This window comes from Garra rufa, chromosome 16, assembly GCF_049309525.1.
Source record: "Garra rufa chromosome 16, GarRuf1.0, whole genome shotgun sequence".
Lineage (NCBI taxonomy): Eukaryota > Metazoa > Chordata > Actinopteri > Cypriniformes > Cyprinidae > Garra > Garra rufa.
The window spans coordinates 11,777,125-11,801,310 of record NC_133376.1 but is presented as its reverse complement, the minus strand read 5'-3'; the positions used below and the strand labels follow the sequence as shown (position 1 = coordinate 11,801,310).

The window sequence follows — 24,186 nt, the reverse complement described above, 5'->3', positions numbered from 1 at the left end:
GAACAGCTGGTCTAAAAGACAGAAAAGAAGAAAACAAACAAACAAACAAACAAACAAACAAACAAACAAAAAAACACCAAGATTAAATGCCCGGGCAACACCATGGACAGCAACAGATAATCCTACTATGTGCTATATCCATTCCGACTAAAAAGGCGGTTAAAAGTTACTGAACTTACATCGGAATTCAATTGTCTTTGTAGACAATATTCACATAGAGGATACATCGAATAGAAAAAAAGGCAAAATTACAAAAACAGCAACATTTTTTTTTCATTGATTCGATTACAAAAATCCAAATCTGCATTCAAACAAACTGATGTTAGACTAAAACTATAAAATGTGTTTGACAAAACGGCAAGTCAACAGAATTTATTTTTGAAGTTCTTCAACAAAGAGGCTAACTAAGCTCTCTGAATCCAAAACATAGCGTCGAGTAAAAAAACTCATGTAAAAAGTAACATAAACATGATTTAAACCTGATAATACAGGGAAAAATAATTAATTAGACTATAAATGAACTACTATTCAGACTTTAAACTGAAACTCAGAAGTGTTAATTGTATGAGCCACAAGATCGTGCTATTTCAAAGAGACTGTTGTCAGTGAAAACAGTCAAATCAAGAAACATTTAGAGTTCACTTAAGAAACTCCAGTAAGTCTAACAATAATCAATAATAATAAGCAATGAGCAAAACTTGGATATTTTGATGCACAATAAATAAAATCAAGGGTCTGGCACAACCACTAGTTCTCTTTGGATTTAAGAGTACAAACTCAATTTAACAGCAATTATTCCAGAAACAGAGAATACTGTATACACAGTGTAAGGGCAAATCCTATGCAGCAACAGACACTTTCCTGCACAGCACCATGGAAAGCAAACATGCATTTTCTACTAATCTTAAAATCTCGAGTGATGTAATGTACAATACTCCTGTAAGAAGAACTAGAGCAAAATATATAGACCATTACTTAACTAGCTACTTTTCAGACAACAAACCCATCCTCGAAAATATTAATGTACAAACAAATGTTTGTGCCACGTACCATTTAAAAACAAACAAACAAACAAAAAACTTTATTCCTACCTGAAAAGAATCGTTCATTTCGGCCTCAAGTCCATCAAGATAATCCACAGTGGACTGAGTTTTTTTCAAAGTCAGGTCAGCAGTCAGCGTGCCCTCATTATAAGATCCGACGAACTTGAAGTCACTAGTGCGCGAGCCCGTGGTCAGGTATGCGTCATAATTGTAAGTGCTGCGGAGAGTTCCCGCGCCCTCCACCTCTGCGTAATTTGGAGGGAGATACGCGCTGGGAATGGCTACAGCTCCATCAAACAACAGTCTGGGCTTTCTACTGCGACAAAACCTCACGGCCAGGATGATGATGATGAAGGTCAGGAAGAAAGTGGAAACGGACACCAGCGCGATGATCAAATAAAACGTTAATTTGGAGCTGCTCTCGTCACGAGACATGTCTTTCAGTTCTGGAACTTCAGCCAAGTTATCTGATATAAGCAAATACAACGCGCAGGTGGCTGAGAGAGAGGGCTGTCCGTTATCACTCACGGATACAATGAGGTTTTGTTTCATATTGTCAGATTCAGAAATGTCCCGCTGCGTCCTGATCTCTCCGCTGTGGACACCGATAGTAAAAAGTCCTGGATCAGTCGCTTTAATAATGTGATACGAGAGCCACGCGTTCTGGCCAGAATCCGCATCCACAGCGATCACTTTAGAGACCAGAGAGCGCGCCTGCGCAGCTTTGGGTACCATCTCGGTCATGAAGGAGCTCCCTTCTGAAGAGGGGTATAATATCTGAGGGGAGTTGTCATTTTCATCCGTTATGAAGACACTCACTGTCACGTTGCTGCTCAGAGGAGGAGAACCGTTGTCTCTGACTAAAACATGCACTTTGAAACTTTTTAACTGTTCGTAATCAAACGACCTCACTGCGTGAATAACCCCAGTGTCTCCGTTAATGGATAGAAAGGATGACACTGGTGGACCACCGACATCAGAGGACAACAGAGAATAAACTACAGTGCCATTTTGTCTCCAGTCCGGATCTGTAGCGGATACTGAACAAATAGAGGAGCCCGGTTTGTTATTTTCTTGCACGTGAGCTCTATAAGTCTGCTCCAGAAATACAGGTGGATTATCATTCACGTCAGCTACAGTCAAGTAAATATTCTTAGTAGAAGATAAAGGCGGAGAGCCCTCATCGGTAGCAGTAACTGTAATATTATAGTCAGAGAGCAGCTCGCGGTCTAATTCACCTGTAGTCACCAGAGAATAGTAGTTTTTGATTGAAGGTGTAAGTTTAAACGGGACGTTTTGCTGAATAGAGCAGCGCACCTGTCCGTTATTTTCAGAGTCTCTGTCCTGTATATTAATGATGCCAACCTCTGTACCAGGTAACGCATTCTCAGGGATGGAGATTTTAACAGATTTAGTCATTATGACAGGGGCGTTATCATTGACATCGATAACATATATTAACACAGTGGATCGACCTGCTAGGCCTTGACCATCTTTAGCTTGAATCGGCAGTTCAATTGTACTCTCCTCCTCATAATCTACGATACCTGTTAGTTTAAGTTCACCAGACACTGCATCGAGAAAAAATATTTCCAAAAGACTTTCTGGTAAATGACCAAACTCATACATCACTTCTCCGTTTTGTCCCTCATCAGCATCAGTGGCGCTCACCGTCACCACTACAGTATCTAGAGGAGAATTTTCAGGCAGACTGACTTTATAGATGTCCTGACTAAAGACTGGAGCATTATCATTAGCATCCAGCACAGTGATGTGTATGGCTACAGTACCTGATCTCGGTGGAGTGCCGCCGTCTACCGCAGTAAGAGTTAATGCTACTTCATTTTGTATCTCACGATCCAACTCCTTATTAATAACCAGCTCTCCATATTTTCCTCCATTTGCCCCCGTAAGAACACTAAGAAGAAAATGTTCGTTGTTTTCTAATGTATATGACTGCACTGAATTCATACCAATATCCGCGTCGTGGGCCTCATCTAATAAATAACGGGATCCTTTGTCTGCTGACTCTCTTATTTCGAATTTTATTATGCTTTGTTTGAACTGTGGTGAATTATCATTGATGTCCTGAATATTAAGAATAAATCGATGAAGCTCCAACGGATTTTCTAGCACAAGTTCCTGTTTTATAACGCATGAAGCTTTCTTTCCACAAAGCCCCTCTCTGTCGATTCTCTCCGCTACGATCAGTTCTCCAGTATTCATATTAATGTCACAGTATCTTTTTCTGTTACCTTCATTATCAATTCGTGCATCACGACTTGGCAGACTCTTCATATCGAGTCCGAGATCCTTTGCTATATTTCCAATTACAGATCCGCGTTTCATCTCCTCCGGGAAAGAATAGCTCACGTCTCCATAAGCGGTGGGCGCCATCAGCACGACGAACAAAAACCTAAACATCTCAGCAGCAAAGCGTAAGGTTTTATCTCTCAATTTGGAAGTGAACAAAAATGTATAAACATTATCCACATATAAAAAGACAGCTGAAAAGACTAAATCTAGTTCATGGTCGTTATTAGAGAACAATAGACCGTCGACAATTTCTACAGCAGGCTGGAATGTCAGTCCTGAATATGACATCATAAACAGGGTGGAGAGAAACAGTAATACGATGGTCAACTTTTGCACTGGTGAACAGCGACACTTAGAGTTCAATTATGAAACTGCATAACGTTTTAAGCATACTTGTAGGATGTAAAAAATTACCAAGCTAAAACAATCTATTTTACAAGATACTTCACAGTCTGCCCATGGCACCAAAAAAAAAAAAAAATAATTCATGTTACATGACAGACAATAAGTTGAAATGCATCAAGGTCTACTTTAAGGAAGTACAACCAATAGTCGTGGCATGACATATTACAATCTAAACGGCGAAATCCAGTTTACAATACATATGCGATCCAGTGGCAGTTTCCACATAAACAGATAGCATACATTCTAATTGGGAAGAATACATGAGTAAGCGTGTGTTGTTTGAGTACAATCCTCTCTCTTCCTTCAATCTGCGGTTCAAATCAGCTCCAGCCTCTGTAGCAAGACATACTGTAGTTATTGCACACTGTTTTATCTCTCAAAACGAATGCTCTAAGAATGAACCAAATATTTTTTATGCTTTAGTAATTAGTAAAATCTCATTTGGAGAGAGAGGAAAAAAGATTGATATACACTAGTTTAATAACAGCTCAAATGTTTCAAAGCGACTGTGCAGCGGAAAAAATATCACACTATTTCAGAACTGACAAATACGATATTATTTGCATGTTGATACACGCCATGCACCACGAATGTTCGCAGAGAAGTATTCTTAATGCCAAAACGCAAATATCTGACGCAGTGCATCTTTAAGCACGCCATGGAAGAGAGATGATCGCAATAATAAATAATTAAATTATTATTATTATTTTTTTACTAAATTCATATAAAATGGGGTTACAAAGCACTAAAAAATGCAATAAAAACACAAACCAACAACAAATGGATCCCGACTTTTCCACTCAGTATCGAGAATTTCATGTAATTAAAAAAGGACATCTCTCTATGAAAACGTTCAGAGCTTAAATATTCCCACTAATATCTCTTATAAAGCGCTTTAATACTCCATGGTCTATATTTCAATAACAAGAAAGTGATGCTATAAATATGTACTTTACCCTTTTCATTCAAAATAAGTCGAATTCGAATTTATCAAATGTAAATCAATAAAGCAAGAAACCATCACAAAAACAAGCCAATCATCTATCGTACCAATTCCAATTAATCAGTTTCCCTGCAAAGGGGCATAAACGTAATTACAATATTCATAGCATTTCGAACATAAGAAATAGGATATAAACTGCATTACTTATGTAGGAGCCACAATCCACACAACAACATAGAGGTCTGCGTGGGACTGCTTTTCTAGTCCCGCTCCCGCGAGGTTTTATTCCGCACCCACCCGCTCCCGCTATATATTCACGCTTTGTTCACCCGCTGCCCGCTTAGAATAATTTTCTTCCCGACCCGACCGTTCCCGCTAAATTTAGTTCTTGTTTTCAGAATCTCACATTTAATCATTAGGAAACAATACCGGGTACATAAAACTTTTTTCGCAATACATCCATTATATTTCCATGTTCCACTTTTAAGACGTAGCTTTTATAGCCCTGCATTTCATCCCAGCAACATTGAGCGCATCTTCAGCGCAGCTGGAAGGGTTATGCGTTCAAGTGCACGCAATAGGCTAAAGCTTGCCACAAAGCACTGGCAAAAATAAGTACAATGACTGTGAAATAGTAAGGAGATATTTTAATTTTTTATAAACTGTTTTCTGAGTCAGTGATGATGAAGTTAACGATCCTCCTCATCCATCTCCTCATTGGACGCGTCTTTAGAGAAAAATGCATCTTTACGGATTAGCTACATAATAAAAGATTTTTTGTTTTCGATTTGTTTTATTTCGTTAAGAACTAATTTAAAGCTTTCTACATATATATTTATCATGTCTGACAAAAAAATAACGGTTAAATAGTTTCCACTGAAAAAAATGTAACTGATCGCGCTTGTGCCTCCATGTCCTAAAACGCGTTTTAGTTTCCACTCTCCGCAAAGACTATTGGACAAGCGCCTAATAGCGAACATTTATATATTATTATTATTTCTATATATTATTTAAATCTATAGATTTTATTTTAGCCAATTCCTGATTTGAGAAGGCAAATTCAAACATAGAATAGGTCAACTTACTGTCTGCCGCCGGCCGCTTGAGTTACTTTAAGAAACAAAAAGCTTACGTTTAACGAACAAAAAATGCTCCAAACGTTTTTTTCTAAATTAAGGAGGGAGTTAACAACAACACTGTTTGCGAAAAATCAGTCAGCATAACCTTATGAAGATTTTGGCACTCCAAACGTGGCTTTGCGCTCTGGAGTAACGCTGATAAACTGATAAACAGTTGCCCACAGAAAAAACACCAGTAGTACCCCCACTTCCTGCGCCTATGAGACATTGCCAGTAAAATGCACGACTCTGAAAGCACTGGTCCATGAGTGTAGCGAGTGCATAACAGTTTTGAGCGCAGGCTGTAGCCTACAGGTGCTCAATAAGAATGAGTAAAGCGCAGATTTGCTGTTCAGAAAAGACGTCAGGAACGGGATATTGTTACCGCCCGCTCCCGTTCAAATTACACCAGAGTTACCGACCGCAACCGCTTTTATTTGGAAATCTATTCCCGCGTCGCAAGAAATCTGGTCGGGTCCCGCGGTTGCCGCGGGAGAGCCGCGGGAATGCAGACCTCTACAACAACAGTACATACCAGTGCAGCACCATGGACAGCAACAGGAGAAACCTACGCTGAGACATTTCCAACATAGGCCCATTGGAAATACGTGCCTCTATATACATTTCTGCAAACCTGAAAAAAACTATTTGTACGAATCACTAGAGTTTCCAGTTGAAACGAACACTAGAGACAATAAAACGTTTATTTCTTTCACACAGAGTTTTGATTAATAAAGCCTACTTTTCACACAATTACTACTTCTTAATATTATATTATGGCTTTAAAGCAATTTTAACATCCTGCGCGATTTGAAAATTTATACTTTTGAACGTTGTCGTCAAATATTCAGCTTCATATGCATTAACTTTCTAATGCAGCCAGTTTGGTCGGTAGCTCACGCGATATGGCGTTGCACTTGAAGAGCTCTGCAAACCCCGTGAAACTACGGTTCGACAAAACAGCTCAAATCTGCATGAAAAAGTGAAAATAGCACTGCTGCATCACCAAATACATTTTTTAAATCACTTGTGCATTTGTTAACACTATCGGTCAGGTTTAGAGTTGGGGTTGGTGTAGGGGATATGTCTTGTACAATAGAGAATTAACCTTTACCAATGCTTATCTCAATCAGCGTAATAAAAACGCCGCAATACTTGCCTGTTTTAACGTAATAAAAACGTTGGTCCCGCATTGAATGTATTTTAAACTCTCTGGACATTTCACTTTCAAACTGCTGAGAAACGTGCAGGTACGTAATTACGGTGCTGCAGAAATGTATAGAGGCAGGTATTTCCAATGAGCCTAGTTTGGCAATTTCCAGTCTGATTAAAAGGAAGTTTTGAAAGATTTTGCTGGCCAAAATATGACTTGTATCTGAAAACTTCACATAACCAACATGACCGTACGAGTCTAAAAATAAATGATAAAAAGGCCAAAGTTTCAGATTACAAATTGACCCTCAAAATGTTAATTGTCTAAAATAGTCATTTTAGTACATAAACACATTTAATCCCACATATTATATACTTATTAAAAGCGGTTTTAGTCCTACCTGAAAGGAATCGTTCGCTTCCGCATCAAGCCCTTCAAGATCATCCACAGCGGACTGAGTCTTTTTCAGAGTCAGGTCAGCAATCAGCGTGCCCTCATTATAAGATCTGACGAACTTGAAGTCGCTAGTGCGCGAGCCCGTGGTCAGGTATGCGTCATAATTGTAAGTGCTGCGGAGAGTCCCCGCGCCCTCCACCTCTGCGTAATTTGGAGGGAGATATGCGCTGGGAATGGGTACTGCTCCATCAAACAACAGTCTGGGCTTTCTCCTGCGACAAAACCTCACGGCCAGGATGATGATGATGAAGGTCAGGAAGAAAGTGGAAACAGACACCAGAGCGATGATCAAATAAAACGTCAATTTGGAGCTGCTCTCGTCACGAGACATGTCTTTCAGTTCTGGAACTTCAGACAAGTTATCTGATATAAGTAAATACAATGCGCACGTGGCTGAGAGAGAGGGATGTCCGTTATCCCTCACAGACACAACGAGGTTCTGTTTCATGCTGTCAGATTCGGAAATGTCCCGCTGCGTCCTGATCTCTCCGCTGTGGACACCGATAGTGAAAAGTCCTGGATCGGTTGCTTTAATAATGTGATACGAGAGCCACGCGTTCTGGCCAGAATCCGAGTCAACTGCGATCACCTTGGAGACCAGGGAGCGCGCCTGGGCAGCTTTGGGTACCATCTCGGTCATGAAGGAGTTTCCTTCTGAAGAGGGGTATAATATCTGAGGGGAGTTGTCATTTTCATCCGTTATGAAGACACTCACTGTCACGTTGCTGCTCAGAGGAGGAGAACCGTTGTCTCTGGCTAAAACATGCACTTTGAAACTTTTTAACTGTTCGTAATCAAACGACCTTACTGCGTGAATGACCCCAGTGTCTCCGTTAATGGATAGAAAGGACGAGACGGGTGCGCCACCGACATCAGAGGACAACAGAGAATAAACTACAGTGCCATTCTGTCTCCAGTCCGGGTCTGTAGCTGATACTGAACAAATAGAGAAGCTCGGTTTGTTATTTTCTTGCACATGAGCTCTGTAATTCTGTTCCTGAAATACAGGTGGATTATCATTCACGTCAGCTACAGTCAAGTAAATATTCTTAGCGGAAGTTAAAGGCGGAGAGCCCTCATCAGTAGCAGTAATTGTAATATTATAATCAGAGAGCAGCTCGCGGTCTAATTCACCTGTGGTCACCAGAGAATAGTAATTTTGAATAGAAGGTACGAGTTTAAACGGGACATTTTGCTGAATAGAGCAGCGCACCTGTCCATTATTCTCAGAGTCCCTGTCCTGCACATTAATGATGCCAACTTCTGTACCGGTTAAAGCATTCTCAGGAACGGGACTGTTAAGAGAACTAACTACTATTATAGGGGCATTATCATTGGCATCAATAACATCTATTACTACCGTGCAATGACTGGCTAACCCTTGACCATCTTTAGCTTGAATCGGCAATTCGATTGAATTCTCCTCCTCAAAATCAATGAGTCCCTTTAGTTTAATCTCTCCAGACATTGGATCTAAGGAAAATAATTGCCGGACAACTTCGGATAAATGACTAAATGCATATGTCACTTCTCCATTTTGTCCCTCGTCAGCGTCAGTAGCGCTCACTGTCACCACTACAGTATCTAGAGGAGAATTTTCAGGCAGACTGACTTTATAGACGGTCTGACTAAAGACTGGAGCATTATCATTAGCATCCAGCACAGAGACGTGTATGGCTACAGTACCTGATCTCGGTGGAGTCCCGCCGTCTACCGCAGTAAGAATTAATGTTACCTCTTTCTGTTGCTCGCGATCTAACTCTTTATTCAGCACGAGCTCGCCATATTTTCTTCCATTTGCACCCGTTACTACACTAAGAAGAAAGTTTTCATTTTCTTGCAACACGTAAGACTGCACTGAATTCATACCAATATCTGCATCGTGGGCCTCATCTAATAAGTAACGAGATCCTTTGTCTGCTGACTCCCTTATTTCGAATTCAATAACACTCTCTGTGAACTGTGGCGAATAATCATTCATATCTTCAACATTGATAGTGAAACGATGCAGTTCTAGAGGACTTTCAAGGACAAGCTGCTGATTTATTACACATGACACTTTCTTTCCACAAAGTCCCTCTCTGTCGATTCTCTCTGCTACGGTCAGTTCTCCAGTATTCAAATTAATGTTACAGTATCGTTTTCTGTTACCTTCAGTATCAATGCGAGCCTTACGAGACGACAGTCTGTTCACATCAAGTCCCAGATCCTTTGCTATATTTCCAATTACATATCCGCGTTTCCTCTCCTCCGGAAAAGAATAGCTGACGTCTCCATAAACGTTGTGCGCCAACAGCACGAAGAACAAAAGGCCAAACATCTCACAGTCGACACAAAACCTTTGGAATTCTTGAAATATTAAGCAGAAATTTAATCCAGCAATTAAAAAATTAACTTGTAAAGGTAAAGTAACGTTAAAATTCAGAAAAAAAATAAGATAAGTGCACGATATCAGGCAATCAGTCGCTGTCGACGGCTTTTTACAAGGAGACCAGCTTGAATCCCTGTGTATGACATCATAAGCAGGGTGGAGATATCGGTACTGAGGACACACATTGTTTTGCAGGTGAACAGCGACACTATGAGTTAAAATTAAAAACTGCATGACACTCATATCTCTGAAAGATTTAAGTATTAGAACATACAAAGAACCAGTGTTGTATACTTATTTAGTAAATATACCTTATTTCATTGTTATGTTTTTGAATAGCAAAGCAAAATCCAGTACCAACATTCTCTAATGAGCTAAAGAAACACACAATCACAGTATGCGTATTATTACGGAAAAAAAAGCCACGGATTGATAAAAAGATAAAACATACAAGTAAAATATACAAACACCAAGTGTAAATCCCAGTTCAGCACCATGGACAGCAAAAGGAAAAAGTTGACTTTTTTCTATCACAAGGAAGGGGGAGGGGTGTTGAATTTAAAACAGTTCTCTCAGCGGAATACTACCGACATCTGAATTTAGTTCCTTTTATAACTAACTGCATATAAATTAGACATATTAAGAGCAACGCAAAACTGTTTAAATCATCAGCATTTCACCACAGACCATTACAAATGCAGAACCAACAAGCTGGTGAGAGGATGATAGACAAAATGTTTATAATTAAACAAATAATTAAAATAAACCCATATAAGACAGACAAAAAGAAAGAAAAAAATCGATTTGTGATTCATGCCGCATTACTAAAAATTGCTTATACAAAACTAGAAAAAAGTGTCAAAATATCACTTAAAACCACTAGTTTTCTGACTTCACACTGAATCTTATTTGTACGTGTGTGTGCATGTATACGTGTGTCTACAAAAAAGCATTTGAAAGAGCCACGTGGTCTGCTCAAAAACATAGAACACTGTCAAACAAAACACTCAGTTAAAAACACTTTTTTATATAATAATCCACCGAATTGTTTTTAAAGAAAGACAAGTCTTACCTCAAAAGAGTCATTTATTTCCGCATCAAGCCCTTCAAGATCATCCACAGCGGACTGAGGCTTTTTCAGAGTCAGGTCGGCAATCAGCGTACCCTCATTATAAGATCTGACGAACTTAAAGTCACTAGTGCGCGAGCCAGTGGTCAGGTATGCGTCATAATTGTACGTGCTGCGGAGAGTCCCCGCGCCCTCCACCTCTGCGTAATTTGGAGGGAGATACGCGCTGGGAATGGCTACAGCTCCATCAAACAACAGTCTGGGCTTTCTCCTGCGACAAAACCTCACGGCCAGGATGATGATGATGAAGGTCAGGAAGAAAGTGGAAACGGACACCAGCGCGATGATCAAATAAAACGTCAGTTTGGAGCTGCTCTCGTCACGAGACATGTCTTTCAGTTCTGGAACTTCAGCCAAGTTATCTGATATAAGTAAATACAACGCGCACGTGGCTGAGAGAGAGGGCTGTCCGTTATCTCTTACGGACACAATTAGGTTCTGTTTCATGCTGTCAGATTCAGAAATGTCCCGCTGCGTCCTAATCTCTCCGCTGTGGACACCGATAGTGAAAAGTCCTGGATCGGTCGCTTTAATTATGTGATAGGAGAGCCAGGCATTCTGGCCAGAATCCGCGTCCACAGCGATTACTTTGGAGACCAGGGAGTGCGCCTGGGCAGCTTTGGGTACCATCTCGGTCATTAAGGAGTTTCCCTCGAGAGAGGGGTATAATATCTGAGGGGAGTTGTCATTCTCATCCGTTATGAAGACACTCACTGTCACGTTATTGGTCAGAGGAGGAGAACCGTTGTCTCTGGCTAACACGAGCACTTTGAAACTTTTCAGCTGTTCGTAATCAAACGATCTCACGGCATGAATGACCCCGGTGTCTCCGTTAATGGACAAAAAGGACGACACCGGTGCTCCACCGACATCAGAGGACAACAGAGAATAAACTACAGTGCCATTCTGTCTCCAGTCCGGATCTGTAGCTGATACTGAACAAATAGAGGAGCCTGGTTTGTTATTTTCATGCACATGAGCTCTGTAATTCTGCTCTTGAAATACAGGTGGATTATCATTCACGTCAGCTACAGTCAAGTAAATATTTTTAGTAGAAGATAAAGGCGGGGAGCCCTCATCAGCAGCAGTAATTGTAATATTATAATCAGAGAGCAACTCACGGTCTAAATCTCCTGTAGTCACCAGAGAATAATATTTTTTGATTGAAGGTACGAGTTTAAAGGGTACATTTTGCTGAATGGAGCAGCGCACCTGTCCATTATTCTCAGAGTCCCTGTCTTGCACATTAATGATGCCAACTTCTGTACCGGGTAACGCATTCTCTGGAATAGGGCTATTGAGAGAATTTATTACTATCATAGGGGCGTTATCATTGACATCAGTAACATCTATTATTACTGTACAATGACTTGCTAGCCCTTGGCCATCTTTAGCTTGAATCCGCAGTTCGATTGAACTCTCCTCCTCAAAATCCATGAGTCCCTTCAGTTTAATCTCTCCAGACACTGTATCAAGGAAAAACAGTTGCCGGAAAAGTTCAGATAAATGACTAAATGCATATGTCACTTCTCCGTTTTGTCCGTCATCAGCATCAGTAGCGCTCACAGTCACCACTACAGTATCTACAGGAGAATTTTCAGGCAGACTGACTTTATAGATGGCCTGACTAAAGACTGGAGCATTATCATTAGCATCCAGCACAGTGACGTGTATGGCTACAGTACCTGATCTCGGTGGAGTCCCGCCGTCTACCGCAGTAAGAATTAATGTTACCTCTTTCTGCTGCTCACGATCCAACTCTTTATTCAACACGAGCTGGCCATATTTTATTCCATTTTCCCTGGATAGTACATTAAGAATAAAATGTTCATTGTCTTGAAGTGTATATGATTGCACTGAATTCCGACCAATATCGGCATCATGGGCTTCATCTAATAAGTAGCGAGATCCTTTGTCTGCTGATTCCTGTATTTCGAATTTAACTACACTCTCTGTGAACTGTGGTGAATTATCATTAATGTCTTCAATATTTAGAATGACAAGATGCAGTTCTAGAGGGCTTTCAAGAACAAGCTCCTGGTTTATGACACATGAAGCTTTCTTTCCACAAAGTCCCTCTCTGTCGATTCTCTCCGCTACTGTCAGTTCTCCAGTATTCAGATTAATGTCGCAGTATAGTTTTCTATTACCTTCAGTATCAATTCGAGCCTTACGAGATGGCAGTCTGTTCACATCGAGTCCGAGATCCTTTGCTATATTTCCAATCACATATCCGCGTTTCATCTCCTCCGGAAAAGAATAGCTCACGTCTCCATAAGCGGTGTGCGCCATCAACACGAAGAACAAAAGACCAAACATCTCACAAGCAACGAGGAACCTTTGGTATGCTTCAGATAAAAAGTACAAGACGACAAATTTAAAAATAAATTCAGAAAAATCGAGAAAGGTGCACTATATTAGGCAATCAGTCGCAGTCGACGATTTTCTACAAAAAGAGGAGCTTGAAGCCATTTGTATGACATCATGAACAGGGTGGAGAGATGTGTACTGAAGACACACATTATTTTGCAGGTGAACAGCGACACTTTGAGTCGAAATAAGAAACTGCAGGACATTGTTGTATAGTTATTATCATATTTGTTGTTGTTGTTATGCAATTGTGTAGAAAAATTAAAAGCAGCATTAACATTATCTTAAGTGCAAGAGATAAAGACCACCACAGTATGTATGGTGTTTAAAATCAACCAACCAAACAAACGAACAAACAAGGAATGATAGAGAGCTGTACAAACTAAATACAAAAACCAGCAATAAATGGCAGTGCAGCACCATGGACAGCAACACAGGAAACTTGTCCTATGCCATTTCCAATCAGATTAAAAGAACGTTTAAAAGATTTCTCTCAAGGGAATGTTACCAACATATTAACTTAATTCCAAATATAAACTAAGTGCAGAGAAAGACGACATACAAAGAGAAAAGCAAAACTGCTTAAACAGCAATATTTTATCACAATTACAAAAGACAGACTCTATAAGGACACAAATATTGATGACTGAGGAAATGTTTTAACAAGCTTAACAAAAGCATTCCTCAGTAGAATGGAAAAGATGTCTTTAAAATCTTTAAAAGATCACTAACATACAACGTTTCCTGCTTGACTCCAAAATAAGTCCAAAAGAGTGGCAAAAAAGAACTACTATTACATAATACATTACCAGAAAGTGTAATACAGTCACTTATACAATCAATTTTTTTCTAACTCCAAACTGACCCTGTCCATGCGTCTACAATGAAGCAGTTAAAAAAAGCCAAGTGACCTGCTATAAAAAAAGACCATTGTCAAAGAAGGGAGTCAATTGAAAACACAAATAATAAATGTAACCAAATTAAATCAACCAAATTATTTTTGAGGAAATACCCAAGTCCTACCTGAAACGAATCGCTCATTGCTGCATCAAGTCCTTCAAGATCATCCACAGCGGACTGAGTTTTTTTCAGAGTCAGGTCAGCAGTCAGTGTGCCCTCATTATAAGATCTGACGAACTTGAAGTCACTAGTGCGCGAGCCCGTGGTCAGGTATGCGTCATAATTGTAAGTGCTGCGGAGAGTCCCCGCGCCCTCCACCTCTGCGTAATTTGGAGGAAGATACGCGCTGGGAATGGCTACAGCTCCATCAAACAACAGTCTGGGCTTTCTCCTGCGACAAAACCTCACGGCCAGGATGATGATGATGAAGGTCAGGAAGAAAGTGGAAACGGACACCAGCGCGATGATCAAATAAAACGTCAGTTTGGAGCTGCTCTCATCACGAGACATGTCTTTCAGTTCTGGAACTTCAGCCAAGTTATCTGATACAAGTAAATACAGTGCACACGTGGCTGAGAGAGAGGGCTGTCCGTTATCTCTTACGGACACAATTAGGTTCTGTTTCATGCTGTCAGATTCAGAAATGTCCCGCTGCGTCCTGATCTCTCCGCTGTGGACACCGATAGTGAAAAGTCCTGGATCGGTCGCTTTAATTATGTGATAGGAGAGCCAGGCATTCTGGCCAGAATCCGCGTCCACAGCGATTACTTTGGAGACCAGGGAGTGCGCCTGGGCAGCTTTGGGTACCATCTCGGTCATTAAGGAGTTTCCCTCGAGAGAGGGGTATAATATCTGAGGGGAGTTGTCATTCTCATCCGTTATGAAGACACTCACTGTCACGTTATTGGTCAGAGGAGGAGAACCGTTGTCTCTGGCTAACACGAGCACTTTGAAACTTTTCAGCTGTTCGTAATCAAACGATCTCACGGCATGAATGACCCCGGTGTCTCCGTTAATGGACAGAAAGGACGACACCGGTGCTCCACCGACATCAGAGGACAACAGAGAATAAACTACAGTGCCATTCTGTCTCCAGTCCGGATCTGTAGCTGATACTGAACAAATAGAGGAGCCTGGTTTGTTATTTTCATGCACATGAGCTCTGTAATTCTGCTCTTGAAATACAGGTGGATTATCATTCACGTCAGCTACAGTCAAGTAAATATTTTTAGTAGAAGATAAAGGCGGGGAGCCCTCATCAGTAGCAGTAATTGTAATATTATAATCAGAGAGCAACTCACGGTCTAATTCTCCTGTAGTCACCAGAGAATAATATTTTTTGATTGAAGGTACGAGTTTAAAGGGTACATTTTGCTGAATGGAGCAGCGCACCTGTCCATTATTCTCAGAGTCCCTGTCTTGCACATTAATGATGCCAACTTCTGTACCGGGCAACGCATTCTCTGGAATGGGGCTATTGAGAGAATTTATTACTATCATAGGGGCGTTATCATTGACATCAGTAACATCTATTATTACTGTACAATGACTTGCTAGCCCTTGGCCATCTTTAGCTTGAATCCGCAGTTCGATTGAACTCTCCTCCTCAAAATCCATGAGTCCCTTCAGTTTAATCTCTCCAGACACTGTATCAAGGAAAAACAGTTGCCGGAAAAGTTCAGATAAATGACTAAATGCATATGTCACTTCTCCGTTTTGTCCGTCATCAGCATCAGTAGCGCTCACAGTCACCACTACAGTATCTACAGGAGAATTTTCAGGCAGACTGACTTTATAGATGGCCTGACTAAAGACTGGAGCATTATCATTAGCATCCAGCACAGTGACGTGTATGGCTACAGTACCTGATCTCGGTGGAGTCCCGCCGTCTACCGCAGTAAGAATTAATGTTACCTCTTTCTGCTGCTCACGATCCAACTCTTTATTCAACACGAGCTGGCCATATTTTATTCCATTTTCCCTGGATAGTACATTAAGAATAAAATGTTCATTGTCTTGAAGTGTATATGATTGCACTGAATTCCGACCAATATCGGCATCATGGGCCTCATCTAATAAGTAGCGAGATCCTTTGACTGCCAATTCATGTATTTCGTATTTAAGGACACTCTCTGTGAACTGTGGTGAATTATCATTTATGTCTTCAATATTTATAATGAAGCGATGCAGTTCTAGAGGGCTTTCAAGGACAAGCTCCTGGTCTATGACACATGAACCTTTCTTTCCACAAAGTCCCTCTCTGTCGATTCTCTCCGCTACGGTCAGTTCTCCAGTATTCAGATTAATGTCACAGTATCGTTTTCTGTTACCTTCAGTATCAATTCGAGCCTTACGAAATGACAGTCTGTTTACGTCGAGTCCGAGATCCTTTGCTATATTTCCAATCACAGATCCGCGTTTCATCTCTTCCAGAAAAGAATAGCTCACGTCTCCATAAGCGGTGTGCGCCATCAGCACGAAGAACAAAAGAACAAACATCTCACAAGCAACGCGGAACCTTTGGAATGCTTCAGATATGCTTTAGAAGCAGGGATTAAATCCAACAACAAAACAATTAAAATGTACAAGACGACAAATGAATTCAGAAAAACGAGGAGTCTACTATAACAGTCAATCAGTCGCAGTCGACGATTTTCTACAACGAGAGGAGCTTGAAGCCCTGTCGATGACATCATGAACAGGGTGGAGAGACGTGTACTGAAGACACGCATTGTTTTGCAGGTGAACAGCGACACTATGAGTTAAAATTAGAAACTGCATGACATTCGTATCAGACAGAATTAAGTGCTAGAACATATCAAGAACGCGTGCTGTATATTTATTTATTTATTTATTTTATTTTATTTTATATTTTTTATGTAACTGTGTAGCACAATTAAAGCAAACAGCAACATTATTTTACGTGCGAGAGATAAAGAAGACCACAGTTATGTATGGTGTTTAAAATCAATCAATCAACCAAACAAACAAGGAAGGATAAAGAGCTACACAAACAATACACCAAAACCAGCGGTAAATGGCAGTGCAGCACCATGGACAGCAACACGGCAAACCTGTAATTTCCAATCAGATTAAAAGAAAGTTTAAAAGATTTCTCTCAGGGGAATGTTACTAACATATTAACTTAATTCTCAAACTAAATGCATAGAAAGACGACATACAAAGAGAAAAGTAAAACTGCTTAAACAGCCATATTTTTTTTCACAATGACAAAAGACAGACTCTATAAGAACAAATATACTGATGGCTGAGGAGATGTTTTAAAGAGCTTGACAAAAGCATTCGTCAGCAGATGAGACAGATGTCCTTGAATCTTTAAAAGATCACTAACGTACAACTTTTACAGCTTGACTCTAAAATAAGTACAAAATAGTGGCAAGAAGAACTACTATTACCTCATACATAACCAAAAAAAAAAAAAAAAAAGTGTAAAACAGTCACTTGTAGAATCAATATTTTCTAACTCCAAACTGGCCCTGCCCATGTGTCTACAATAAAGCATTTGAACAAGCCACGTGATCTGCTATAAAACAAGACCCTTGTGGAAAGCAGTCAATATTAATAATAAATATTTAATACACAAACATATAATTATATAATAATACATTTTAACAAATTAAACCCACCAAATTATTTTTGAAGAAATACTCAAGTCCTACCTGAAAGGAATCGCTCATTGCTGCATCGAGTCCTTCAAGATCATCCACAGCAGACTGAGTTTTTTTCAGAGTCAGGTCAGCAGTCAGTGTGCCCTCATTATAAGATCTAACAAACTTGAAGTCACTAGTGCGCGAGCCCGTAGTCAGATATGCGTCATAATTGTAAGTGCTGCGGAGAGTTCCCACGCCCTCCACCTCTGCGTAATTTGGAGGGAGATACGCGCTGGGAATGGCTACAGCTCCATCAAACAACAGTCTGGGCTTTCTCCTGCGACAAAATCTCACAGCCAGGATGATGATGATGAAGGTCATGAAGAAAGTGGAAACGGACACCAGCGCTATGATCAAATAAAACGTCAGTTTGGAGCTGCTCTCGTCACGAGACATGTCTTTCAGTTCTGGAACTTCAGCCAAGTTATCTGATATAAGTAAATACAATGCACACGTGGCTGAGAGAGAGGGCTGTCCGTTATCTCTCACGGACACAATAAGGTTCTGTTTCATGCTGTCAGATTCAGAAATGTCCCGCTGCGTCCTAATCTCTCCGCTGTGGACACCGATAGTGAAAAGTCTTGGATCAGTCGCTTTAATAATGTGATAAGAGAGCCACGAGTTCTGGCCAGAATCCGCGTCTACGGCGATCACCTTAGAGACCAAGGAGCGCGCCTGCGCAGCTTTGGGTACCATCTCTGTCATGAAGGAGTTTCCTTCCGGAGAGGGGTATAATATCTGAGGGGAGTTGTCATTCTCATCAGTTAGGAAGACACTCACGGTCACGTTACTGCTCAGTGGAGGAGAACCGTTGTCTCTGGCTAACACGAGCACTTTAAAGCTTTTCAGCTGTTCGTAATCAAACGACCTCACGGCATGAATGGCCCCGGTGTCTCCATTAATTGATAGAAAGGACGACACCGGTGCGCCATTGACATCAGAGGAAAACAGAGAATAAACTACAGTGCCATTCTGTCTCCAGTCCGGATCTGTAGCTGATACTGAACAAATAGAGGAGCCCGGTTTGTTATTTTCTTGCACATGAGCTCCGTAATTCTGTTCCTGAAATAAAGGTGCATTATCATTCACATCAGCTACAGTCAAGTGAATATTCTTAGTGGAAGATAAAGGCGGAGAGCCCTCATCAGTAGCAGTGATTGTAATATTATAGTCAGAGAGCAGCTCGCGGTCTAATTCACCTGTGGTCACCAGAGAATAGTAATTTTTGATTGAAGGTACGAGTTTAAATGGGACGTTTTGTTGAATGGAACAGCGCACCTGGCCATTATTCTCAGAGTCTCTGTCTTGCACATTAATTATGCCAACCTCTGTACCGAGTAACGCATTCTCGGGAATAGGGATTTTAAGAGATTTAATCATAATTATAGGGACATTATCGTTGATATCAACAACATCTATTATCACAGTAGAATAACTGGCTAACCCTTGACCATCTTTAGCTTGAATTGGCAGTTCAATTGAGCTTTCTTCCTCATAATCAAGAGGTCCCGTTAATTTAATTTCACCAGACAATGGATCCAGCGAAAATGTTTTTAGGTGAGTTTCAGGGAGATGTCCAAATTCATACATCACCTCTCCGTTGTGTCCTTCGTCAATATCGATTGCACTTACTGTCACCACTACACTATCTAGATAAGAATTTTCAGGCAGACTGACTTTATAGACAGCCTGACTAAAGACTGGAGCATTATCATTAGCATCCAGCACAGTGACGTGTATGGCTACAGTACCTGATCTCGGTGGAGTCCCGCCGTCTACAGCAGTAAGAATTAATGTAACATCTTTCTGCCTCTCACGATCCAACTCTTTGTTCAATAAAAGCTCTCCATATTTTCTTCCATTTTCCCGAATAAGTACGTTCAAATGAAAATGTTCATTGCTGTCAAGTGTATATGACTGCACTGAATTTATACCAATATCCGCATCATGGGCCTCATCTAATAAGTAACGAGAACCTTTGTCTGCTGATTCCCTTATTTCGAAATGTATTAAAGTTTGTTTGAATAAAGGTGCATTATCATTGATGTCCTCAATATTGAGCATAAAGCGATGCAGTTCCAAAGGATTTTCCAGCACAAGTTCCTGTTTTACAACGCACGAAGCTTTCTTTCCACAAAGCCCCTCTCTGTCGATTCTCTCCGCTACGATTAGTTCTCCGGTATTCAGATTAATGTCACAGTATCGTTTTCTGTTTCCTTCCGTATCAATCCGAGCATTACCAGATGAAAGTCTGTTCACATCGAGATCGAGATCCTTTGCTATATTTCCAATCACAGATCCGCGTTTCATCTCCTCCGGAAAAGAATAGCTCACGTCTCCATAAGCCTTATGGGCTATCAGCACGAAGAACAAAAGGTTAAACATTTCTACAGCAAGGAAAAACCTTTAGAATTGAGAAGTTTATCAAAAAATAAATCCAGAAATACAACTATTAACATGTAAACGAAAACATTAAATGTACAAATGAATGGGCTCAATCCAAAATATATAATTATTCTGTCACCGTCGACGATTTCTCTAACAAGAAGAGCTTGAGGTCTAGTGTATGACATCAGCAGCAGGGTGGAGAGATGTGTATTGAAGACACACATGGTTTTGCAGGTGAACAGCGACACTATGAGTCAAAAAAGAAACTGCATAATACTGATATTTCTGACAGAATTAAATCTCTGAACAGGATCATACAAAAAAAAAAAAAAAAAAAAAAAAAAACGTGCTACACACTTAACATCATTCAGCAAAACAAGAGCCAGCGGTAACATTCTCTGAAAAAGTGAGAGAGAAACACGAACACATGATGAAAGGTATATAAAAAAATCCATGGTAGAATAGTGTGGTACGAGTTGTATTATGTAAAAGGAAAAACAAAACAAAGACTAAGACCAAATGCCAGTGCAGTACCACAAACAGCGACAGAAACTCTGCCTTATGTCACTATCAAGTACACTCAAACTGACCATACCAAAATTGCTCAAATAAACGTGATATTTAGTTAACAGAATGAGATAAACTACTTCCTCTAAAGATTACCAAACAACTTTAACATCTTACAATATAAAATAGCTAATGAAAAAAAGAGAAAGAATACAAACAAGCAAAATACATCGATTCGTGTAATATGCCCCATGATTTACAACTGCCTACCGGATCAAAAAGAGAAAGTACACAGAAGAAAAAGAAAAAAGAAAGAAAGAAAGAAAGAAAGAAAGAAAGAAAGAAAGAAAGAAAGAAAGAAAGAAAGAAAGAAAGAAAGAAAGAAAGAAAGAAAGACAGCTTAACGCAGCCAATTCTTTAAATTCAAAACGGCACTCACGTTTTTGCAAAAAAGCACAATATATACAATATGCAGCCAAAGAAAGCAAACAATTTAGAACATAAATACATAAAAACAAATAATAAAAAAATTAACTTGGAGTCCTACCTGAAACGAATTATTAATTTCCGCATCAAGCCCTTCAAGATCATCCACAGAGGACTGAGTTTTTTTCAGAGTCAGGTCAGCAGTCAGCGTGCCCTCATTATAAGATCTGATGAACTTGAAGTCACTAGTGCGCGAGCCCGTGGTCAAGTATGCGTCATAATTGTACGTGCTGCGGAGAGTCCCCGCGCCCTCCACCTCTGCGTAATTTGGAGGGAGATAAGCGCTGGGAATGGCTACAGTTCCATCAGCGCTGGGAATGGCTACAGTTCCATCAAAGAAGAGTCTGGGCTTTCTCCTGCGACAAAACCTCACGGCCAGGATGATGATGATGAAGGTCAGAAAGAAAGTGGAAACGGACACCAGCGCGATGATCAAATAAAACGTCAGTTTGGAGCTGCTCTCGTCACGAGACATGTCTTTCAGTTCTGGAACTTCAGCCAAGTTATCTGATACAAGTAAATACAACGCGCACGTGGCTGAGAGAGAGGGCTGGCCGTTATCTCTCACGGACACAATGAGGTTCTGTTTCATGCTGTCAGATTCAGAAATGTCCCGCTGCGTCCTGATCTCTCCACTGTGGACACCGATAGTGAAAAGTCCCGGATCAGTTGCTTTAATAATGTGATAAGAGAGCCACGCGTTCTGACCAGAATCCGCGTCTACGGCGATCACCTTGGAGACCAGGGAGCGTGCCTGTGCAGCTTTTGGTACCATCTCTGTCATTAAGGAGTTTCCTTCCGGAGAGGGGTATAATATCTGAGGGGAGTTGTCATTCTCATCCGTTATGAAAACATTTACGGTCACGTTACTGCTCAGAGGAGGAGAACCGTTGTCTCTGGCTAACACAAGCACTTTGAAACTTTTCAACTGTTCGTAATCAAACGATCTCACGGCATGAATGACCCCGGTGTCTCCGTTAATGGATAAAAAGGAGGACACCTGTGCGCCACTGACATCAGAGGACAACAAAGAATAAACTACAGTGCCATTCTGTCTCCAGTCCGGGTCTGTAGCTGATACTGAACAAATAGAGGAGCCCGGTTTGTTATTTTCTTGCACATGAGCTCTGTAATTTTGCTCCTGAAATACAGGTGGATTATCATTCACGTCAGCTACACTCAAGTGAATATCCTTAGTGGAAGATAAAGGCGGAGAGCCCTCATCAGTAGCAGTAATTGTAATATTATAAGCAGAGAGCAGCTCCCGGTCTAATTCACCAGTGGTCACCAGAGAATAGTAATTTTTGATTGAAGGTACGAGTTTAAACGGTACGTTTTGCTGAATAGAGCAGCGCACATGTCCGTTATTGTCAGAGTCTCTGTCCTGTACATTAATGATGGCAACGTCTGCACCGGGTAACGCATTCTCGGGAACGGGGCTATTAAAAGACTTAATCACTATAATAGGGGCATTGTCATTAACATCTGTAATTTCTATAATTACTTTAGTGTCTGAAGAAAGACCAGAGCCATCCTTTGCCTCGATAAGCATCTCATATCTTACTTCCTCCTCAAAATCAATTGGACCTTTAACTTTAATCTCTCCTCTATTCTCATTCAGATCAAATAATTCTTTCGCAGCTCCAGAAATACGACTAAACTCATACATCACTTCTCCATTTTGTCCCTCGTCAGCATCAGTAGCGCTCACTGTCACCACTACAGTATCTACAGGAGAATTTTCAGGCAGACTGACTTTATAGATGTCCTGACTAAAGACTGGAGCATTATCATTAGCATCCAGCACAGTAACTTGTATGGCTACAGTACCTGATCTCGGTGGAGTCCCGCCGTCTACCGCAGTAAGAATAAATGTCAGTTCTTTTTGTTGCTCACGGTCCAACTCTTTGTCCAACAGTAGCTCAATATTTTTGCCACCATCCGCCTTTGTATTTACAGATAAAAGAAAATGGCCATTCCTTTCAATCGAATAGCTTTGTACACCATTATTTCCTATGTCTGCATCGTGAGCCTCATTCACGCGGAACCGAGCGCCTTTCACAGATATCTCACTTATTTCAAGCTTCATTATATCTTTAGGAAATGCTGGCGTGTTGTCATTAATATCTTGTATTTGTATTGTTACACGATGTATCGCCAGTGGATGTTCTAGGACTAATTCGAAATTAAGAGCACAAGAAATTCTTTCATTGCATAGTCCCTCTCTGTCGATTCTCTCCGCTACGGTCAGTTCTCCAGTATTCAGATTAATGTCACAGTATCTTCTTCTGTTACCTTCAGTATCAATGCGAGCCTTACGAGATGACAGTCTGTTCACATCGAGCCCGAGATCCTTTGCTATATTTCCAATCACAGATCCGCGTTTCATTTCCTCCGGAAAAGAATAGCTCAGGTCCCCATAAGCGGTGTGCGCCATCAGCACAAAGAACAAAAGGCCAAACATCTCACCAGCTACACCGACGCCTCTGAAATCCATATCAGGAAAACGACAACAAAAATTACGTGTTATAAAATCAACATGTAAACTAAAACATAAGTGATAACTATTTATAAAGTAAGATGTTGAAAAAAAAAATTGGAGACACTCAGCGTCTACGATTTTTGCTACGATGTGAGCTCGAAACCCTGAACATTACATCAGGAACAGGGTGGAGTAAAGTACAATATGAAATAAAATGATTTTACTGGTCAACAGCGACACTATGAGTTTAACTAAGAAACTGCATAACATTCACAACTTCAACGATATTTACTTTTGAAGGAGAACATTCTTTAATGTAGATATCTAAACAACAACCTGTCTCTGGATGGTTGAATTTTTGCTTTTTAATGATGTAGCACCATATATAGATATATACAAAAACGTAACCATCCAGAGACAGGCTTATTTAGGCTTACATTTAAGTCAT

General features: G+C 40.5%; 3 protein-coding genes across 10 annotated transcripts in view; all 3 read right to left on the bottom strand.

Moving 5' to 3' along the window:
• The window catches only part of LOC141288866 (protocadherin gamma-A11-like), a 143,947-nt gene extending 120,118 nt beyond the window's left edge, over positions 1 to 23,829 (bottom strand). For 2 of the 8 annotated variants that reach the window (XM_073821066.1, XM_073821079.1), the window contains exon 1: positions 1,092 to 3,599. In XM_073821066.1, the coding sequence (XP_073677167.1) occupies positions 1,092 to 3,467 (2,376 nt within the window). In that variant the 5' untranslated portion in view covers positions 3,468 to 3,599. Of the gene's footprint in view, positions 1 to 1,091; positions 3,600 to 7,378; positions 9,770 to 17,884; positions 20,381 to 21,317 lie in introns of those variants that run through there. The other 6 variants (XM_073821048.1, XM_073821063.1, XM_073821067.1 and 3 more) reach the window with 6 other exon arrangements.
• Positions 10,857 to 13,376, bottom strand: LOC141288960 (protocadherin beta-15-like). The gene has a single exon (XM_073821159.1). It carries the CDS (start codon positions 13,251 to 13,253, stop codon positions 10,857 to 10,859), a length of 2,397 nt encoding a protein of 798 aa, XP_073677260.1. The 5' UTR covers positions 13,254 to 13,376.
• On the bottom strand, positions 13,360 to 16,806 carry LOC141288958 (protocadherin beta-16-like). The gene is made up of 2 exons (XM_073821158.1): positions 14,328 to 16,806; positions 13,360 to 13,380 (listed from the first exon to the last, which is right to left on the bottom strand). Exons 1-2 carry the CDS (start codon positions 16,701 to 16,703, stop codon positions 13,360 to 13,362), a joined length of 2,397 nt encoding a protein of 798 aa, XP_073677259.1. The 5' UTR covers positions 16,704 to 16,806.
• Positions 23,830 to 24,186: the final 357 nt, after the last annotated feature.

Bases quoted from the DNA above. Each gene is read 5' to 3' on its own strand.
- LOC141288960 (XM_073821159.1), bottom strand. From the start codon at position 13,253: ATGTTTGGTCTTTTGTTCTTCGTGTTGATGGCGCACACCGCTTATGGA.
- LOC141288958 (XM_073821158.1), bottom strand. From the start codon at position 16,703: ATGTTTGTTCTTTTGTTCTTCGTGCTGATGGCGCACACCGCTTATGGA. The intron at 13,381-14,327 runs GTAGGACTTGGG...CTCTTTTTGTAG, and splicing joins CAATGAGCGATTCGTTTCAG to AAAATCGTCGACTGCGACTG.